The 21930-nt window shown below is 39.4% G+C and overlaps 1 protein-coding gene across 3 annotated transcripts in view; it reads left to right on the top strand.

The window, feature by feature from the left end:
* The window catches only part of LOC126458273 (uncharacterized), a 173452-nt gene that overhangs the window by 82555 nt on the left and 68967 nt on the right, over nt 1-21930 (top strand). The window contains exon 5 of one of the 3 annotated variants that reach the window (XM_050095199.1): nt 18978-19041. The exons of the other annotated variants lie outside the window; for them this stretch is intronic. Within the exon in view, the coding sequence (XP_049951156.1) occupies nt 18978-19041 (64 nt within the window). The remainder of the gene's footprint in view (nt 1-18977; nt 19042-21930) is intronic. 3 annotated transcript variants of the gene reach the window in all.

Here is a 21930-nt window from a genome sequence, read left to right on the forward strand (position 1 = left end):
AAATAGCATACTCAAAATTAAAAAGGTACAGTCCTATATTCTAAGGCAGATGTACTGACATATATAATTATGTGATCAATTGGCATAGGTGATACTTTCCACAGTTGTGAAAATATTTGCAAAATGTAACTTGCAATTTATGACATGGGCGGAGATTTTAATACAGCAAACAGTTCAAGTGACTTGGTAGTTTAATTAGAGTGCCACAAATATAATAATAATAATAAATAATAATAGTTATTTTTTCACAGTATGGTAAGCTTATTAAAAGTGCAGACAGTAGTAATTAGTAATTCAATCAATATAGTCTGGGCAAGTAATTCTGACTGAGTAATCACCTTATGGCATTCCCTGAGTTTCAGTCTTAGGTCCTCTATTGTTCCTCATACATGTAAACTGTCTTCCGTCTAACACACAACAAGCAGAATTAGTTCTTTTTGCAGATGACACTAGTATTGTAATCAGTCCAGGCATACATACAGGAGCACAAGAAAGGTAAAGTGCTCTTAAAATTATCATCAACTGATTTTTTACTTATGGTATCGCCCTCGATTTTAGAAAGACAAACATATTCAGTTCTGTACATCTAAAGGTGCCACCAATTTTAAGTGTAATACTCAGTAAGGAAACAATAAATAGGGTGAAAGCTTCAAAATTTTTAGGTGTCCATATTAATGAGAATTTAAACTGAAAAAAGCATGTTTTGGAACTGCTAAAACAAGATAGTTCAGCCTGTTTTGCACTTAGAACAATTGCAAATCTTGGAGAGAAACAAATTAGTGAGTCAAGAACAATTGCAAATCTTGGAGAGAAACAAATTAGTGAGTCAAAATATTCTGCATATTTTAATTCAATAACATCATATGGAATAATGTTCTGAGGTAACTAATCTTTAAGGAAGATAGTCTTCATTGCTCAAAACTGTGCTATGAGAATAATATATAGTGCTCACCCATTGTCATCTTGTAGATATCTGTTTAAGGATTTGGGAGGGCAGTGTGGAGGGTAAAAATCATAGAGGGAGACCAAGGGATGAATACACTAAGCAAATTCAGAAGGATGTTGGCTGCAGTACGTACTAGGGGATGAAGCAGCTTGCACAGGATAGAGTAGCATGGAGAGCTGCATCAAACCAGTCTCAGGACTGAAGACCACAACAACAACAACAACAACTCTTACTACTGCTTCACATTACATGTATTCCCTCATGAAGTTTGTCATAAATAATGCATTACAGTTCAAAATGAACAATGATGTACATAATTACAGTATCAGAAGGAAAAATGACATTCATTGCTCTACATTAAGATTGACTTTAGCAAAAAAAGTGCACAATGGTGCAACTAAAATTTTTAATTACTTACCCATTGATATAAAATGTTTGACAGAGAGCAAAGTAAAATTTGAAAACAAACTGAAAAAGTTTCTCCATGACAACTCTTTCTATTCTGTAGAAGAAATTCTATTATTATAATTTGTAAAAGGTGGTGGGTAGGCATTTTTATTTATTTATTTATTTATTGTTCAGTTAATTCAATCCATACAAGATGTAGCCTCTTTAAGTTCTTAAATACATTTTTAAGAAATGTTATCATGCATCTCTGTCCGCTGCTGTCTTCTGCCAGTTGAAGCCTGCAATTTTCCTGAGTTCCTTATTTCAGTGATCAGGTGGTCTCACTGGTCATTTTCGTTTTTCGTGGTCTTCGTTTTTCTCTTGGACCCCATTCCAAAACTGATTCTAGAGTCTTTACCCGTTCTATAATATATTTTACTCCTGTTATTGCACGTATGTCTTCACTTTTCTGTCAATCTTTCTTAGTGAGACCTAACATTGACCTTTCCATAGGTCTCTGAGCAGTTTTAAGTTCCCTTTTGAAAAATTCAGTTAAAGTCCAAGTTTCACACCCATATGTTAAAACCAGTAGAACACACTGATCAAAAGCTGTGTTCTTTAAGTAGACTGGCACGTTAGATTTGAAAACTGTTGCATTCCTTCCGTAAGCCCTCAAACCCAGTTTAATTCAACGAAAAATTTCAGGTTTGAACATAAGACCGTAACTACTTCCCTTCGTATGTTGTAGGATTGTGTTTGCTTTGTTCCAGCAAGTTGGGATGCTGCCATTCTGTATACACGAAGTAAAGACGTTGGCCATATGATTCTCTGTTTCCTCCCCTGTAATCTTGAGTATTTCAATTGTCACACCATCATGACCCCCTGCTTTGCCATTCTGCATCTCTTTTATAGCTTTTCTTATTTCTTTGGGGAGGATTTTGGGGCATCATCATCAGCTGCGTAAGGTTTTCCTAGTGGTTCATGTGTTATTTCATATAATTTACTATAGAAATTCTTTGTATGCTTTAGTATTTCTTCCTGTCCCGTTATGTTCCCATTATCACCGTCAATTGCTATGATTTCGTTTTTACCAATCTTAATCTTTTGTTTAGCTTTCTTGAAGCTCCTTTTATTCTCTGATGCTAATTTCATGGTGTTTTCATTGTATTTTTGTTTGTCGGCTTTCATATTCCTCCTTGTACACTTACACAATCCTGGATATTCTATCTTGTCATAAGAAGTTTTAATTTTCATTTCTCATCTTTTTACAAGTAAAGCTTTGGTTTCCACCCTTAACTTTCCTGGTTGTTTAGTAATTGTTGTCAGTCCACCTATTTGTTTTGCAGTTTCCATTGTAGTTTCAGTTAGATTTTCTTATGTTCTAATCTCACTCGAAGGGCATATTGAAAATCCTTTTTCCTTTCATTTAATTTATCCATACCTATAATTTCTTTTTTTTGTGATATTAGTTTTCTTCGTTCTTGTTTAGTATTAATGTTTATTTTCACTCTTACCAGTCTGTGGTCACTACCAGTATTAAATTGATTTGAAACTGAAACATCTTTGATTATTTTGGTGTGATCTGAGATGAGAAAATCTATTTCATTGTGGGACTCATGATTTGGGCTTCTCCATGTCCATTTCCTATTACGGTGTTTCTTAAAAAAATGTGTTCATGATGAATAATTTATTTTCCTCCGCAAATTGAACTAGCCTTTCACCCCTTTTCGTTTATCTCTTAGATTCCATAGCAGCCTACTGAGACATCACCCGTCCCTGCCCTGTCATCTGTCCTGCACACTGAGGAGAACATCCTCTTCCTGAGGTAGTGTAACAAAAAAAAAACAGAGAGGGCGGCAATGGTGACAACTGCGACGATGACAGTAACGACAAACCAGGTCCATGGCGGGTGCCAGGATGGGCTCTGGGAAGTCAGGCTGCTGTGGTGGGTAAGGTAATTGGTCCAGCTACATCGGTTCCACAGGTGGTGCGAAAGAGACACCCGTGGACAACTGTGGTGGCCGCAAGGTCCTGGTAGGATGCAAATTTGGGGACAGAATATCTGTAGAATATCTCACAATCAACAAGCATGAATTTAGTTCTGATGGCAGTGCAGCAACCCAGCAGGACCTTGAATTGAACACATGCAAGCACTCAGATTTAAAAGAATCGAGCCCCTCTCCCAGCCCGTGGTGTAACCAAAAATTCTGAAAAGAATAGAAGCATTAGGTGAAAAGCTATACTTGCGGAGCATGGGGGAGCCGTGCAGTACAATGGAGCCGTACATTGTGAGAAAGAGCAGCAGTGCTTCTTCCCATGTGTGGGAGGCATGTAGTGTGTTCATCTGTTGCTTGAATGTATGCACAAATCGTCCAGCTTCTGCGTTTGACTGAGGATGAAATGGAGCACTGTTAGGATTAGTGATACCTTCAGCTGCATGGAACTGTTCAAAGTCCTGATCTGTAGACTGTCATCCATGAGGCAAACCTTCCAAGCAAAAAATATATGACAAAGCGTGAATGGTAATACTCGACGTAGTCGAATTCATGGTCGCTGAAAACTGATATTTGCTAAAAGACTCCACGACAACAAGGCAATAAGTGTTCCAAAGGGACCAGCAAAGTCAATATGCACTTGTTGCCACGGCGATTATGACTTTTGCCAAGCTGAAAATGTTTGCAGTGGGGCTGATAGATTTTCAGCACAAGTGCAACACATGTGACAACATATGTCCAATGTGGGCGTCCATGCCTGACCAAGTACAGTGTTGTTGTTGTTGTGGTCTTCAGTCCTGAGACTGGTTTGATGCAGCTCTCCATGCTACTCTATCCTGTGCAAGCTTCTTCATCTCCCAGTACTTACTGCAACCTACATCCTTCTGAATCTGCTTAGTGTATTCATCTCTTGGTCTCCCTCTACGATTTTTACCCTCCACGCTGCCCTCCAATGCTAAATTTGTGATTCCTTGATGCCTCAAAACATGTCCTACCAACCGATTCCTTCTTCTAGTCAAGTTGTGCCACAAACTTCTCTTCTCCCCAATCTTATTCAATACCTCCTCATTAGTTACATGATCTACCCACCTTATCTTCAGCATTCTTCTGTAGCACCACATTTCGAAAGCTTCTATTCTCTTCTTGTCCAAACTATTTATCGTCCATATTTCACTTCCATACATGGCTACACTCCATACAAATACTTTCAGAAACGACTTCCTGACACTTAAATCTATACTCGATGTTAACAAATTTCTCTTCTTCAGAAACGATTTCCTTGCCATTGCCAGTCTACATTTTATATCCTCTCTACTTCGATCATCATCAGTTATTTTACTCCCTAAATAGCAAAACTCCTTTACTACTTTAAGTGTCTCATTTCCTAATCTAATTCCCTCAGCATCACCCGATTTAATTTGACTACATTCCATTATCCTCGTTTTGCTTTTGTTGATGTTCATCTTATATCCTCCTTTCAAGACACTGTCCATTCCGTTCAACAGCTCTTCCAAGTCCTTTGCTGTCTCTGACAGAATTACAATGTCATCGGCGAACCTCAAAGTTTTTACTTCTTCTCCATGAATTTTAATACCTACTCCGAATTTTTCTTTTGTTTCCTTTACTGCTTGCTCAATATATAGATTGAATAACATCGGGGAGAGACTCTTATAACTGCCATCTGGTTTCTGTACAAATTGTAAATAGCCTTTCGCTCCCTGTATTTTACCCCTGCCACCTTCAGAATTTGAAAGAGAGTATTCCAGTTAACATTGTCAAAAGCTTTCTCTAAGTCTACAAATGCTAGAAACGTAGGTTTACCTTTTCTTAATCTTTCTTCTAAGATAAGTCGTAAGGTTAGTATTGCCTCATGTGTTCCAACATTTCTACGGAATCCAAATTGATCTTCCCCGAGGTCGGCTTCTACCAGTTTTTCCATTCGTCTGTAAAGAATTCGCGTTAGTATTTTGCAGCTGTGACTTATTAAACTGATAGTTCGGTAATTTTCACATCTGTCAACACCTGCTTTCTTTGGGATTGGAATTATTATATTCTTCTTGAAGTCTGAGGGTATTTCGCCTGTCTCATACGTCTTGCTCACCAGATGGTAGAGTTTTGTCATGACTGGCTCTCCCAAGGCCATCAGTAGTTCTAATGGAATGTTGTCTACTCCCGTGGCCTTGTTTCGACTCAGGTCTTTCAGTGCTCTGTCAAACTCTTCACGCAGTATCTTATCTGCCATTTCGTCTTCATCTACATCCTCTTCCATTTCCATAATATTGTCCTCAAGTACATTGCCCTTGTATAAACCCTCTATATACTCCTTCCACCTTTCTGCCTTCCATTCTTTGCTTAGAACTGGGTTTCCATCTGAGCTCTTGATATTCATACAAGTGGTTCTCTTCTCTCCAAAGGTCTCTTTAATTTTTCTGTAGGCAGTATCTATCTTACCCCTAGTGAGACAAGCCTCTACATCCTTACATTTGTCCTCTAGCCATCCCTGCTTAGCCATTTTGCACTTCCTGTCGATCTCATTTTTGAGACGTTTGTATTCCTTTTTGCCTGCTTCATTTACTGCATTTTTATATTTTCTCCTTTCATCAATTAAATTCAATATTTCTTCTGTTACCCAAGGATTTCTATTAGCCCTCGTCTTTTTACCTACTTGATCGTCTGCTGCCTTCACTACTTCATCCCTCAGAGCTACCCATTCTTCTTCTACTGTATTTCTTTCCCCCATTCCTGTCAATTGTTCCCTTATGCTCTTCTCCCTGAAACTCTCTACAACCTCTGGTTTAGTCAGTTTATCCAGGTCCCATCTCCTTAAATTCCCACCTTTTTGCAGTTTCTTCAGTTTTAATCCACAGTTCATAACCAATAGATTGTGGTCAGAATCCACATCTGCCCCTGGAAATGTCTTACAATTTAAAACCTGGTTCCTAAATCTCTGTCTTACCATTATATAATCTATCTGATACCTTTTAGTATCTCCAGGATTCTTCCATGTATACAACCTTCTTTCATGATTCTTAAACCAAGTGTTAGCTATGATTATGTTGTGCTCTGTGCAAAATTCTACCAGGCGGCTTCCTCTTTCATTTCTTAGCCCCAATCCATATTCACCTACTATGTTTCCTTCTCTCCCTTTTCCTACACTCGAATTCCAGTCACCCATGACTATTAAATTTTCGTCTCCCTTCACAATCTGAATAATTTCTTTTATTTCATCATACATTTCTTCAATTTCTTCGTCATCTGCAGAGCTAGTTGGCATATAAACTTGTACTACTGTAGTAGGTGGGCTTCGTACCTATCTTGGCCACAATAATGCGTTCACTATGCTGTTTGTAGTAGCTTACCCGCATTCCTATTTTCCTATTCATTATTAAACCTACTCCTGCATTACCCCTATTTGATTTTGTATTTATAACCCTGTAATCACCAGACCAAAAGTCTTGTTCCTCCTGCCACCGAACTTCACTAATTCCCACTATATCTAACTTTAACCTATCAATTTCCCTTTTTAAATTTTCTAACCTACCTGCCCGATTAAGGGATCTGACATTCCACGCTCCAGTCCGTAGAACGCCAGTTTTCTTTCTCCTGATAACGACGTCCTCTTGAGTAGTCCCCGCACGGAGATCCGAATGGGGGACTATTTTACCTCCGGAATAGTTTACCCAAGTGGACGCCATCATCATTTAATCATACAGTAAAGCTGCATGTCCTCGGGAAAAAATACGGCTGTAGTTTCCCCTTGCTTTCAGCCGTTCGCAGTACCAGCACAGCAAGGCCGTTTTGGTTAATGTTACAAGGCCAGATCAGTCAATCATCCAGACTGTTGCCCCTGCAACTACTGAAAAGGCTGCTACCCCTCTTCAGGAACCACATGTTTGTCTGGCCTCTCAACAGATACCCCTCCGTTGTGGTTGCACCTACGGTACGGCCATCTGTATCGCTGAGGCACGCAAGCCTCCCCACCAACGGCAAGGTCCATGGTTCATGGGGGGCCAAGTACAGTACCAATGTGCTAACTGTTTTGTGCATACAATTCCCCAATGTCCTTGGTGGAGAAATCGCAACACATCTTTTTGCAGCACTTTTGGAATAAGCACACAAAATTGTCCAGTCATTTTGCAACAAAATCACACTGTGTTGGATGGAGAGGCTATGCTGAAGAAAGGCCAAACAGTATGAATGTAGTGCAACAAAAGGTCCAAGTCAGGGTCTGCTTCTATGGCCTGTGCAATTATCTATAATGCGGGGAAAAAGTCTGTAAAAGTTCAGTGTTCTCCGCATTGTTGTGATAATGAGATGTGGCAGTAGTATCGAATTCAGAATTAGGCCAACAGGAAGGTGAGAAAGGGCTTCAGCATTTGTGTGCTTAGATGTAGGCCAGTACAATATTTCGTACTTGTACTATGGTACTATTACAATAACAGAGCCCAATGTTGCAGCTTCTGAATTGTGCTTGGGAACAGATCTGGACAGATGAAACAAAGACTGAAGTGGCTTATGGTCGATCACTAGGTAAAACTTCTGACCAAACAGATAAAAAACTTCTGACCAAACAGATAACGGTGAAACTTTGTATGCTGTAGATAATAGCGAGTGCTTCCTTTTCGATTTGTAAATAGTTACATTGAGTCATGGTAAATAGCTTGGAAGCAAAAGCAATCAGCCTGTCCTGTGAACGAAATCAGTGCAAAAGCACAGCTCCGATTCCATACGAAGAAATATTCACTGCCAAAACCACAGGCTTAGTGGGATCAAAATGAACGAGGCATCTGGCACTCAACAAGGCATTTTTAATTTCTTGGATTGTCTACTGACATCTTTCGACCAAACAAAAGGCACATTCTTCCAGTGCAGATGATGCAATGGAGCCGTGAACTGGGCAGCATTAGTTATATACGAGATATAATACTTCACATTCCTGAGAACTGACTGCAGTTTTGCAATGTTGCACATGGTATAGAGGTCCCAGATGGCCAGCAAATGTGAGTGAAGGGGATGAACACCCTGGCTATGAAGAACATGACCGAAATAATTAACTTCAATGTGAAGAAAGGCACATTTGTCCGGGTGACACTTCAAACCTGCAGCTCAAAGTACTTGAAAAAGCATACAAAGGTTACTGATATGTTCTTCAGATGTATGTCCTAACACCACAGTGTCTGCCAAGTAACATGAACAGAAGGGAACTATTGCAGTAAGATGTTCGCAGTAGTGTTGGAATATGGCAGGTGCGTGGAGGAGCTGCGAAATGGTAAGTGCAAAAATTTGAAGAACCCTAAATGTGTGTTGACTATAGACACTTTCTGAGACTTTCACCTAGTTTAATTTGCAAATACACATTGTGTAAGTCAGTTTTTGAAAAATAGCACCTGCACCAAGTCTTTCATTAATTCCTCAGGGCGAGGAAACAGATAACTATTAATTATTGTTTTTGGATTCACAGTGGATTTAAAGTCAACACAAAGATGAGGTCTTCCAGAAGGCTTTTTTAAGTTGACTTGAGGGAGAACCCATTGACTAGTGTGAATAGGAGCAATAACACCATTGTCTTGCCATTCTTAAAGTTCACTTGCAACTTTGTCTTTAAGTGCATGAGGGACAGGACACATCGGAAAAAACTTAGGCTGCGCATTGTCATTCATTGTAACGTGCACCACTAAGTTATTTGCTCTGACAACTCCTTCAGAAAATATATCAGGAAACTATGCAATCAATCGAGTAATGCTGTCTTTTGGATTGAAACAAGAAACAGAAGCACATTGTCCTGGATATGAAGACCAAACAGTCAAAAGAATGAACCCAAAAATATTTTCTCAGTCTTGCGAGCATAAAATTTTAAATGTCACTGTTCTGGTCTGAGACTGGAATGTGGCAGGCAAACTACATCTACCAAGCACGGGAATGTCCTGACCATTATGTGCAGTAGGTTGTGTGTGAGATTTTGTCAACTGTGATGAGCCCAACTTTTCATAAGTGTACGATTAAGCAATGTTATGGAAGTGCCAGTGTCTAACTGAAGTCGCACACAGTGTCCGGCAGTGACCAAATTCACAGTAAGTTTAAATACGACAATGGAAAAGTGCGCACACACTTGTGTTTGTTGTCTATTTTCTACAAGGGCCTTGTTGGCCAAAAGCTCCATTTCTGACAGTCCTTTTGTTATGCCTATTTGCGACTCAGCATCTCGGCTATATGGTGAGTAGCAACTATCCTTTTCACAAGCAATTTGTTTGACTATCGTTGTATTGCACTTGGGTGGGGTGAAGGCACTTCCTGAATGTGGTCATTACTAGAATTGGTAGCCAGTTAAGATAAAACTACATTCACTGAGTCAGAAGGTGCTCCTGGCTTACGAGAGCGAATGTGAGTAGAATTCTTTTTCTGTTGCAAGCATACAGACTGTAGGGCTTTCCACAAGCAAAGTAAGTTGCATTCCAAAATGAGCAGTTTTGTCTTTTGTGTGTGGAAAAGGAGCAGGGACATGATTTCACAGCGGTCATACAGGTTGACACTTACTTACTCTGGCTACAGCATGGTGGCCTGTGTACACGTGGCAGTTGGTCACAAAGCCGGACCTGTTTGTCACTGTGCGTTACACTGCAGATGGGAGCTTTCTCAAAGTTTTCCATAACACAATCACATGCGTCCTGATTTTCAGTAATAAATAACACTTGTTTCTATGTAGGATCGGAATGTTTGAGAGTTTGTTCATGAATCCTACTGTCTGGCGCATTGTACTTAATTGCATCACGAATTATTGTGTCACAGTTACATTGATAATGGCACTGTCATGTCAAACCCTGAAGTTCAGTGACCCACAGACAGTATGTCAGTTCTGGCTTTTTCCGCAAGCCAAAGAACTTATAATGAGTTACAGCAACCTGTACCTGATTCTCGTAATACTTGTTAGTGATGGAAGAAACTAAATCTGGTCCAGTCCTCTTGGTGTTCACTGAACGCTTGGAACTCTAGAATGCATGGAAACAGTGGTGTAGATGTGGCTGGAAGCTGTGGTGGAGTTGATGCAGCAGCGGTGTATGCATGAATGAGCTGCTGGACTGCTGTCATCAACTGTGACATTTGTTGATTCTGAAACTGAATAAACTGCATTAGATCATAGCCAGCAGCAGCTGGAAGCGTAGGTGGGAGGAATCCAAAATGATCAGTACATTAAACTTTAACAAAAATATAACACTTCATTCCTACAAAGTTGTACCTCCTATTTGCAAATATTTTGACAATCTATTACTACTTGCAGAACAAAAGCTAAATAACGTCTTCCTACTACTCAGTACTGATGCTCTCAAAGTCTGCAATTGAACTGGATCCGACCTGTGATGGGTGGCTGGTTAAACCTGTATTGACAGGGGATGTTGAACTCTGTCTTCCTGGAGGTGTGGCGATGCCCGCTCTTTCCAATTGGCATGCAGAATAGCGCGCCATTTTTTGACACTGCACTGGTCGGTATGCAGTCAATGCTTTAGGACTGCACACATGATCCCCGTACCGTACTTGCACTTACATGTCCAGGAAACTCTTCATTTACTGCCTGTGCTGTTCCTTAAATACTCGTTACAGAGTGGTCACCACCGCCTAAGATTGGAGAAGTTTGTTACAGCAGAAGTGGTCAGAGGGCGTAAGCTAAGAAGGATTAATACTAGAGGAAAAGTAGCAAGGATTGATGGTGCACGGCACAATTACTTTAACTGAGGCAGAGTTTTAATTCATCATACACTGTTTTTAGCGGCTGCAAGAGCTCTCTTTATTTGTGTTGTAGGCCTTCCTGTCTTTGCTGTGAGAGGTAACTGTTGCTGTAGAATAACTGTTTATTATCTTACAAACTAAATTTATAAATCTCTCCTGAGTAGTTTTACTTGTATATTCGACCTGTTTAAATAGCTGAATAAAGTTCTATGCAATTTTGTTAATGATAATATAAGGATGATCTGGATCAGGGATGGCCAAGAACACTGCTTGTGTGCACAGTCCCCATATGACCATGACACGCTGTCTGTGTGGAAAGATGGGGAAACTGTGAAAGAGCCACATTTTAGATGAGAATACAGTCACGCTAGGAGTATTTAACAATTTGTGTGCACCTTGGTTTGATTGTTATGTTCTATTAGGAAATTTGAAAAGCTGAAACTTTTACAACTCATCATGAAGAGTAATATTGTATTGTTACTGAGTGTTGGCACAAGAGAAAACTCTAGAGGGTGGGGGGCCAACTGCATTATGTCAGCAGTGTTGTACACGCCATTTTCTCTGTGTAAAATTCTTACACGATTTAAGTGTAAGAGAGGCAGAAGGAAATACTCTCTATAGCACACCCTTAGCGATGGAGTAGGGGTTTCTTTCGCATGTAGTGAGAAACAAATTTCATCTTGTGTAGAACCGCTGTACTGACTGTGCAAAGGATACACTTGTCAACATCATAGATGGCACATCAGTCAAATTTTCACTATTATTGAATTATCTTTTGATTCGATTAGGGCATAATAAAATTTATATCATTCCCAGACTGCCAGCTAATGTGCAGACACGGACAGTTGTGCCTATTTTCATCACTAAAAATGCCATGTAATTGTGACTTATATAGGTTCATTAAAAAATAAGAAAAAGTAGCCGGCCACGGTGGCCGAGCGGTTCTAAGCGCTTCAGTCCGGAACCGCGCGACTGCTACGGTCGCAGGTTCGAGTCCTGCCTCGGGCATGGATGTGTGTGATGTCCTTAGGTTAGTTAGGTTTAAGTAGTTCTAAGTTCTAGGGGACTGATGACCTCAGATGTTAAGTCCCATAGTGCTCAGAGCCATTTGAACCAAGCCATGAAAAAGTAAACAAAAACATTAACACATACATTTGTCAAAAATGGAGTTGGTGACACTCTACTCGAAGAAATCTTTGTAGAACTCATGAATGGTTTTAACATTGAAGAATTTACCAGAGGGACGGGCGTGGAAGCAAAATTTTAACTGGGGACGTATAATGTGTTTTTTGATGTATTGTGGGCCAAGGTGTATTTAAATGTTATGTGACCTGGATTAATTTTCCACACAGTATTATGATGGCCACCTCATTGGAATAGTCCAGAGACACATCTGTTAATGGGACTCAGGCAGCTGGTTATGCACTAGTAGCCAAGCAGTGTGCTCACTTAAGGGCAAGGAACACCCTCCCTGCCTCCCCTTCCTTCTTACACATTTCTCAAAATTCTTCTTGATGAAATCCCACAATTACTACTGATTAGCGTAGGAAGTACATTACTGTAACCCTAAAAATTGTTGAACATGTTATAGTTTACAAATACAATTTATCTTCTGCCCATGATTTGCTTTTTAGTCAACTTTGAAAATTTTTGATATATGTATTACTGGGGATTACATGACAGTTTTATTTACTTTATCAAAGTCTGCTTCTCTATTCTTTACCCTCCCTGTCTCCATATATTATGTCTCAGTTATGCTTACATCAGGTTTAACTATTTGCATTTCATGTACCACATTTAAAAAGTCTTACATTCTTGCATACCCGGGAATTCTGTCATATTGTTATTAAGTGTGTTAATGTATCATTAACAATTTCCTCAACTGCCTTCACATTCTTTACATCAACAGTATTTATTTGCTCTCTTGTGAAATTATTTCATTGTTATCATCAGAACATGACTCAGTTACTACTTCTGAATTAGCCTGCCATATGTCGACAACTACTATCATCTGCTCATCGCAGTTGCTCTCAATTTTGTTTTCACCGGACACATTTACTTACTCTCCTGTATTGTTTCCTGTTGTCGTGTTGCCATTTTTTCATGTCCTTCCACCAGGTGAGTTTGTTTACATTGACTGAAGTTTCCCAAAATCATTTGTGTATGCTGCCACTTTTCCTTAGTACACACTGTTTACACATAGTTCACTGTTCATTGTCCTCATGTTTATTTAAAATCAGTGTTCCCTCGTCTGATGATCAGCTTTATCACAGTGAGTATTCTAAATGTTCAAACAAAGTAGGCAAACTACATTAATTGGCAGTATTTTGCAAAGTTCTCTGGTGACAAACACGCAATGATGTTCACAACTCTTTTAGGCTGAGTGGGTTCACATATTACAGAGTCCTGTATTGATTGCCAAATAATGCAGGATTTCTACATTTTGATCTCTGTTCACAGAGTGCCTCAAAGTAGATGAACAGTTTAACTGGCTATATGATGTTCGCATAATGAAAGGTATCCTCTGAATGATTCACACAAAGTTTACATTTTTATAGCTGAGCATGAAATACTTGTGGCGCTGTGCTCCTTGCCTATTTGTAGATGAGTGTAATGCAGGGCTCTCCACAGTCTGCCAAATTTCTTGCAGCCCCAGAGTCTGGGGCATGCACTGAACAAGACTCAGCCTATCATTCCGTTGCTCATTCCTTCCCAGAGGTATTCAGCACAGTGTGACGTTCCATTTAGTATTGTGGTGTGACATTTTTCAGTCAGCACAATTCTCTTAAGTTCTGCAGAAGGTGGTCTTAGTGCTGCTTAACCTTCGCTATTTGTTTGTGGTTTGAAGGATGTTCACAAATCCAGTGGCTGTTTGCACAAAAAGAGGCACTCTAGCAATGAATTGTCACAAGCCTTCAAAATGAATGGGAGTGATGGAATAGAGGGATGCGAATTTTCAGTATACAGGGTAACCCACCCAAACGTTTCAGTTCAAATATCTCTGGAACAACAGTAGATATTGAAAAATGGCTTTCACGGATGTGAAAATAAGGCAGGGGTCATGAAAGTAAATAGTATGAGACATTCTAAACAAAAGCAGATATTATGTTCAACACAAACTTATGTTTTTGAATGGACACCCCATATTATTTCTTAAGCAATTGATAACATGAAAAATCACAAAAAGAATGGCATTTGTTGCATCACAATATGTCAGTTACATCCTGAGAAGTTGCAGAACGAAGTTTACGTCTGAGGTAACAAAATGTGCCACTATAGCACATCCAAGATGCAAGCGTGAAACCCACGCTGCTTGTAATCGCAATGTGATTGATATACTATGATGATGCAACAAATGTTGTACTTATAGATGTTTACACTGTTATTAAGTGGACTGAAAACAATACAGATATCCAGTCACACACAATGAAAAATAAGGTAATGGTTTACTCATTTCTGCTTAATTGAACATCTGTATTGTTTCCAGTATACTTAATGACAGTGTTAATAGCAGTAAGTACAGAGTTTGTTGCATAATAGTATGCCAATCACATCACAATTACGAGGAATGTGGGGTTCATCTCAGGATGTGCAATAGAGGCGCATTTAGTTTATTTCAAGCGTCATCTTTGCTCTGCAATTTCTTGGGATGTAATTGACGTATTGCAATGCAGTCAACACCATTCTTTTTGTGATTTTTTTCATGTTATTAATTGCTTAAGAAATAATATAGCGTGTCCATTTAAGAAAATAAGTTTGTGGTGAAAATAATATTTGATTATGTTTTAGAATATCTGGCAGTATTTACTTTCATGACCCACTGACCCACAGTCATACCTGTGGAAGTTGTTCTTCAATATCTATTGTTGTTCCAGAGATATTTGCGCTGAAACGTTTTAAGTGGACCACTCCATATATTATGCAGTCATATAAATGATGAGCATTGCAAATTTGCTATTAAGCAACATTGCAAAACCATGCAGAAATAATTTAAAGATGTAGTTGACAATGAAAGCACAAAAAATTACAATAGTCAACAGATTCATTGTTCTGTACATCAAGAAGTACTTTGTGTTAAATTTTCAAGCATGCAGGATGTGAAGAAATTGGTGGTATGAATAGTAAAATTTCTGGAGTTGCACACATTATTCCACTGTTACATGCTACAAGTTTTGACGGAAACACAAGAGTATGGAGACTTTTTATGTATTACTGCAAAGCAAATTGGTTAAATCAGGTGCCATGCCTGGAATCATTTCACAATTTAAAACTCGCTGCTGTTGAATTTATGAAGGAAAAAGGAGTGCAAGAATGAAAATTAGAACATTTGAAATGGATTAAGTGGACTTGAAAGCACACTGCCCACAGTAAGACATTGCAAGATGAGAAACAACTTTTTTCTGTTCTGATGGGGATGCATTTAAAAATAAGATCGTGTTATAGAAGGCACACATTCTGACAAACATAGTCCAATTTCCTGAGCTCACTGTCAGTAAAGAAAACAAGGTTTGAAGAGTTCATTGTCATCTTAGAAGGATTGTTTCCTGAACGTTTTGAGGACACTGCCAATCTTACATCTATTTTCCAGACCATTTGCCTTTTCAGTTGAAACCGCTTCTAAGCATGTGCAGCTGTAACTGGATTGACTTGCAAGGTAACTCCTGTTTTAATGACAAATCCTTTCACATTGAAACTGTTCAGGACATCTACATTGCTTTCATCAGGTAGATTTTCCAAACCTCCATAATGAGGTTGCAAAAATGCTACAATATTTCGATTGACATATTTGTGTGAAAGACCTTTTGTAATTATGAAACTAAATAAGTCACAATTGCAGAAATATGAAATATAAAATCATGTTGTAAACAGTGTGACTGCACTGCTATTTAAATGCAGTGTGTTCGTGGTTTCCCCTCTTACTCACCTCACATTCAGACAGCATGACATGGTGCTGGGGGAAGTGTACTGTGAGGCTGAGTGCTGTGGCACTCGTGCTAGGGAACGGCTCACGAGCTGAATTCTTGACAACCCATGATGTACTGTCATAGATCACTAAATGTTGAAATGCAGAGCTTTCACATTTTGAGTATTAATGTAAAAATTAGGAAAACTGAAAGCCATACAGATACAATAAGCAAAGGAGCAATTCTGGTTAACCTTGAACTAGAAAATGGTAAAATTATAGCTGTAATTTTATGAGCATGCTTTCTATGCCCTCGGAATTCCCATAGACTGCCGTAAAGTTCTGAGAAAGTTGATTTTTTCCAAATTTAATAAACTAACAAGTTATTCTAGTGATAATAGCTTTGGAATCAGAAAAATCGGTTTATAAAACTATGGTACAAAACTTTATGAATAACCATTTTTAAGAGTGGACTTTTCTAGACTATGAAATTTTTGAATATGAATAAGTTTTGAAACATAAAGTAAAACATTTAATGAAAAGAGGAGAGCAGTGGATTTCAAATGAGCCATGCAAATTTGGTAATAAATGACTATTTGCTTATTGAAAATCTTACCTTCGTCTTTCATGTATATATTGTAAATCGTAGCCAAATGTACTGTTATCATTACTAGTGTGACAACTATCCTGTGAATAATAAATTTTAATGTTATATGGGTACATAGAAGAACTTAGCTACTTTATATAATTATTTTCTTAACTAAGACAGGAAGAAAACAATGGAAAATCTCCAATACTTCTATGAAGTCAGGAAACAAGTGGTGAAAACCATTAAGCAGGCGAAAAGAAAATACCTGAAAAATCAACTGAGCTTAATTGAAGAACTGCAACTACAATACATGAGATTTTTACAGAAGTTTTGCAGAAAAAATTCGCGGATACAGCCCACAAAATTTATGTTTCAAGAAATCTGACAGAAAACTTGCACTCACTAACCAGAAAAAATTGTTCAAATGGCTCTGAGCACTATGGGACTTAACATCTAAGGTCATCCGTCCCCTAGAACTTAGAACTACTTAAACCTAACTAACCTAAGGACATCACACACATCCATGTCTGAGGCAAGATTCGAACCTGCGACCGTAGCAGTCGCGTGGTTCCAGACTGAAGCGCCTAGAACCGCTCGGCCACAACGGCCGGCCACTAACCAGAAAAACTGTAGGGAACTGTCACATTATTTTTCAACCCTCCTTAATTGTCCAGAACCATCTTCGAGGTCCCCTGAATCATCCACACCAACACAAGAAGAAATCCACAAAAATGTTATTAAACTAAAGAACAATAGAACATCTGGTGAAGATGGGGTTATTGCTGAGCTACTGAAAACTCTAGGACCAAGTTCTCTCAGAGAGTTAACCCAAATAATTGCAGATATTTGGGAGTCAGAAAAATTACCCCAGGAATGGAAATGTGCACTTATTCATACATTACACAAAAAAAGGATACAAATCTGTTGTAAATAATTATCGAGGCATATCCCTACTTCAGGTCACATACAAAGTTCTATCAGGCTGTCTTCTTCAAAGAGCACAAGAGCAACTGGAAAACAAAATTGGTGAATACCAAGGTGGCTTTCGCCCTAGTAGATCGTGCACAGAAGAAATTTTCAATCTAAAGACCGTGCTAAAATCCAAAGCAGTCAGAAACAGACCAATAATTTGTATGTTTCTCAACTTTAAAAAGGCATATGACTCAGTTAACCGACAAGGACTTTTTGATATCCTTGAAGAACAAGGGTTGGATCTAAAAACCCTTAACCTCGTCAAAGAAACATTGACCCATACTAATTCCAAGGTGAAATTCATGTATGAAATATCCGAGCCGTTCATGATCAAAACTGGCGTCCAACAAGGTGGTGGTCTGTCTCATCTCCTGTTCAACCTTTTGATGGACAAGGTCACCTGCAAATGGGGAAAGGAATTGAAGAATAAAATCTGCTGGAAACCTATACAAATGGGGCAAGAATTTCATGTTTAGGTTTTGCTGCCGACTTAGCCTTACTAGTGTATGTGCAGGGAAAGTTGGTCTGCAAATATCTTTCCTAAAGTCTGAGTTCATCATCACAAAAACTGACACCCAAAACGTGACTACATAATACAGTCATATCAATAGAGTCCAATTTAAATACTTAGGTGAAGTCCTTGAACCTATGGGGCGAGAGAAAATAGCACAAAACATTCACCTCCAAAAACTAAAGAAAGCCTATGCAAGAACCTACAAGGTGTACAGTAAAAAATTCTTGTCCAAAAATACTAAAATTAGGCACTGTAATACAGTATTAAAACCTGAAGTCCTGTATGACAGTGAAACCTTAACAGTCCACATGAAAGGTGACCTAGAAAACTTATTAAAGGAAGAACGTAAAATCACCAGAAAGATATTAGTGTCAAAGAAAACAGAAGAGGACTATAGACTACCATCTCGTCAAACAACTGAGAAATTGTCGAACCTTGCAGCAGACATTAGAAAAAGGCAATTAAAATTTTATGGGCACGTCTCTAGGCTTCCCAAAACAAGACTTACACACAAAATTCGTAAGGATTTACAACTATACCCTGTGCACAAGAGGTCAAAAAGGACCGTCAAACAGCTCAGGTAAATTATTCTGATATTCTGGACAGAAAAGTATTAAAGCAGAGAGTTGACAGATGGAAATCTAAGTCAGAGAATGAAGCTCTGAATGAAGCAGGAACAGAATGGACAGACAAAAGGAAGAGAGCCCATGCAGAAAGAATTAGAGCAATGTGGAAAAGAAGGAAAAAGAATCAGGAAGTTTCGCTTGATCCAACAGGGTCTAATTGCACATAATAATAATAATATATGGGAGGTACTCCAGGTTTTAAATAATGGAAAAAAGCTTTTTTATGTTTTTGTTTTAATTACTGTAACACATAACTCTTTTGCCATTTTCTACCATTAACTAATATTTCCTTCCTGAGTACATTTTCAATATTTTCTGTTTCAGGAAATGTTACGAGAAAAAAATGGCACATCTGTCAAACTTACTTACTGGTGCGCCTGAAACCTTTGTAAGTTTCCCAGTTTCAGGATTGACGTTTTTGATGACATGTCTTTCACAGCCTTTGGGTAGTTGATTTGGCTTTGCCATAAAAAATGTAACATAGCTAAATCAGGAAGATTTGTAAATTTTCTGGTGACTAAGTTGGCATTTGCTGTAGGAAATTTCTGTCTAAATGTGCATTTAGTAAATGTATGGAAGAAAACTTTTTGCATATAAACAGTAATAAATAAGGTAGAGATAATCAAAAAGAGTGTATAAAAACATCATAGTTATAATGTTTCGACTGGGTGAAATAATATAAATAATTAAACTGATAGCAGTTCAAAATGAAATGCAAAATCTTGAGAGTAATGTGAATGTTACTGTCATTGCCTACTACAAGAGTGAAGTCACCTGTACCCACTCCTAAATACATCTTACTACAGGAAACCCAATAGTATGGTGTAGTCAGGTTTTACAGATGGTGGATGCATAGATTTGTATTCAGCACCGTGAAACTTTCCTAGAACCTCACCAGAAGGCATGCCCATTGTATTTATCACATTCCCACTGTGTATTAGGCTTGCAACTAACCATCATGTTCTTATTGTGGAAGAAGTACATCTTCTATGTTTATCATGTTTATATTGAAGATCACTCAGGAAAGAACACACAACATAGGCAGTGATTACACAGTAATAACCAATGGAACATTACTGAAAACTTGGTTGGGACTCCCCAGAAGTGTTCTATGAAATCAACAATGGAACAATTATAACGTAGCATGTTGTTTAAAAGTCATGGAACACTCGCGCGCCGGGACAAGGAGTAAGTACATGTCAGCCCTCCTTGTGGCCGGCATGCGAACCTTGTTGACACTTGTGTTCCGTCAGCTGATCGCGGCTGGCTTAGTCGCCACACAGCCCCCTATGAGAGAACGGAGTGCCGTTGTTGTTGGTAACTGCCTCAGACGCTGTCCTTTAATCTGGCTGGAAAGTATACACGACTTCTGGACCACGTTGTACGTTGTGTCTGCATCGAAGGAGCTGCGTGAGGTGCTGGATTATCAGCTGGTGAAAATGCTGGTTGGTGGAGGGAACTGTACGCATCTAAAGATTCCTCCAAGACAAAAGCAGGTTTAATTCGGTCAACCGACACTGTGTTCCCTTCTCCATTCACCATAATGTCATTGTTTTGTCCCGTGTTGTTATTAGGCGGTGTGGTCCAGTGTAAGGTGGCGTGAGCGCTGGTTTAATGCTGTCTTTGCATAGCATGATGTGAGTGCAATGCTTTATTTCTTTATATACAAATGTATGCGGTGTCCCATGTTGCAATGCCGGATGTGGTTGCATGTGTGAAATCCGATCCCACAATTGGATTATTAACTGGGACGACTGCAATAAGTTCCCCGGTGAGGCACCTGGATCAATAAACTTGCCTGGTAGCCACAGGAATTCCCCATAGACCAACTCAGAAGGGGATGTGTTGAGGTCTGGCTTAGTGATGCTGTGGAGGCCGAGTTGCACTAAAGGAAGAGCCATGGTCCACTTCGATTCGTGACACATTATGGCGGCTTTGAGGGACTGGTGCAACCGTTCAACCATGCTGTTGCTGGCTGGATGATAACTCGTTACATGATGTGATGCACCGCAAAACTTGCTCAGCTGAGTAAACAATTCAGACTCGAACTGGCGTCCTCTGTCAGCCGAAACGAGCGACCCAGTTGGACATAAATCCTGCAGCCAGCGTTTCAGCAGAAATGTTGTTAATCGGAATAGCTTCTGTCCAGTGAGTGAATCTATCAATGATGGTTAGCAAATAGCGTTGACCCTCTGAGGGCGGTAAAGGTCCCACAATGTCCAAGAGGACGTGAGCGAACCTCTCAGTCATGTCTGGGAATTCTCCTACGGGCGCGCGAACATGACGTGAAATTTTGCTGTGTTGACAATTGACGCATGCGCGAGCCCACTGAGGCAATCTTTTTGTATCTCTGGCCACACGTAAGGACTAGATATGAGCTTCGTCATCGCCTTTACCCCTGGATGACATAAATCGTGGAGGTTATTAAATATTTCCTTATTCAGGTCTGCTGGGACGAATGGGTGCGCTTTGTTGTTGGAGATCTTGAAATATATCTTAGTGTCTGATCCTGGTACATCAATGAGCTTGAGCTGCAGGCCTGCTATGTCATTGTTTAGGCAATTTTCAAGTTCTTGATCTGATTTTTGTGCTTGGGCCAGGCGTACAAGGTCTATAGTCTCCATGATTGCATTGACATGTGACAAACAGTCTGCCACTACATTGTTCAAACCAGAGATGTGTTTAATGTTAGTGGAAAATTGAGCAATAAATTCCAACTGATTAAACTACCTCGAGGAGCATTTGTTGTTATTCTGGTGGAAGGCGAATGTTAGAGGTTTATGGTCCGTATAAATTGTAAATACTCTCACCTCCAGCTGTGTTCGGAAATATTTCACAGAAGCTTAGATGGCCAACAACTCCCGGTAGTGAGTGCTCCATTGTTGCTGAGCGGGCGATAATTTCCAAGAGAAAAAAGAGAGGGGCTGCCAGGCTTCTTCCACATATTGTTGCAATGCTGCACCTATGGCCACCTGGCTAGCATTGACCACGAGAGGTACGTCTAAAGCAGGGTGAGCAAGAAGTGTTTCCTCAGCTATGCTTTTTTTGGCTATTTCGAAAATGTCTATCATTGTCTGTGATCACTGCACAGGTGCTTTGCCTTTTGTTTTTGGGCCAGCCAGCGCCACTGTAAGTGGTTCTTGAAGTTCTGCCGCATGTGGCTGATGGCAGTGATAGAAATTGAGGATTCTGAAGAATTCTTTGGCTGTCTCTGAATGAGGAATATTCAAAATGGCTTTAACTTTCTCTGGCAAAGGGCATGATCCCGCAGAAGAAA

Source organism: Schistocerca serialis, chromosome 2, assembly GCF_023864345.2.
Source record: "Schistocerca serialis cubense isolate TAMUIC-IGC-003099 chromosome 2, iqSchSeri2.2, whole genome shotgun sequence".
Lineage (NCBI taxonomy): Eukaryota > Metazoa > Arthropoda > Insecta > Orthoptera > Acrididae > Schistocerca > Schistocerca serialis.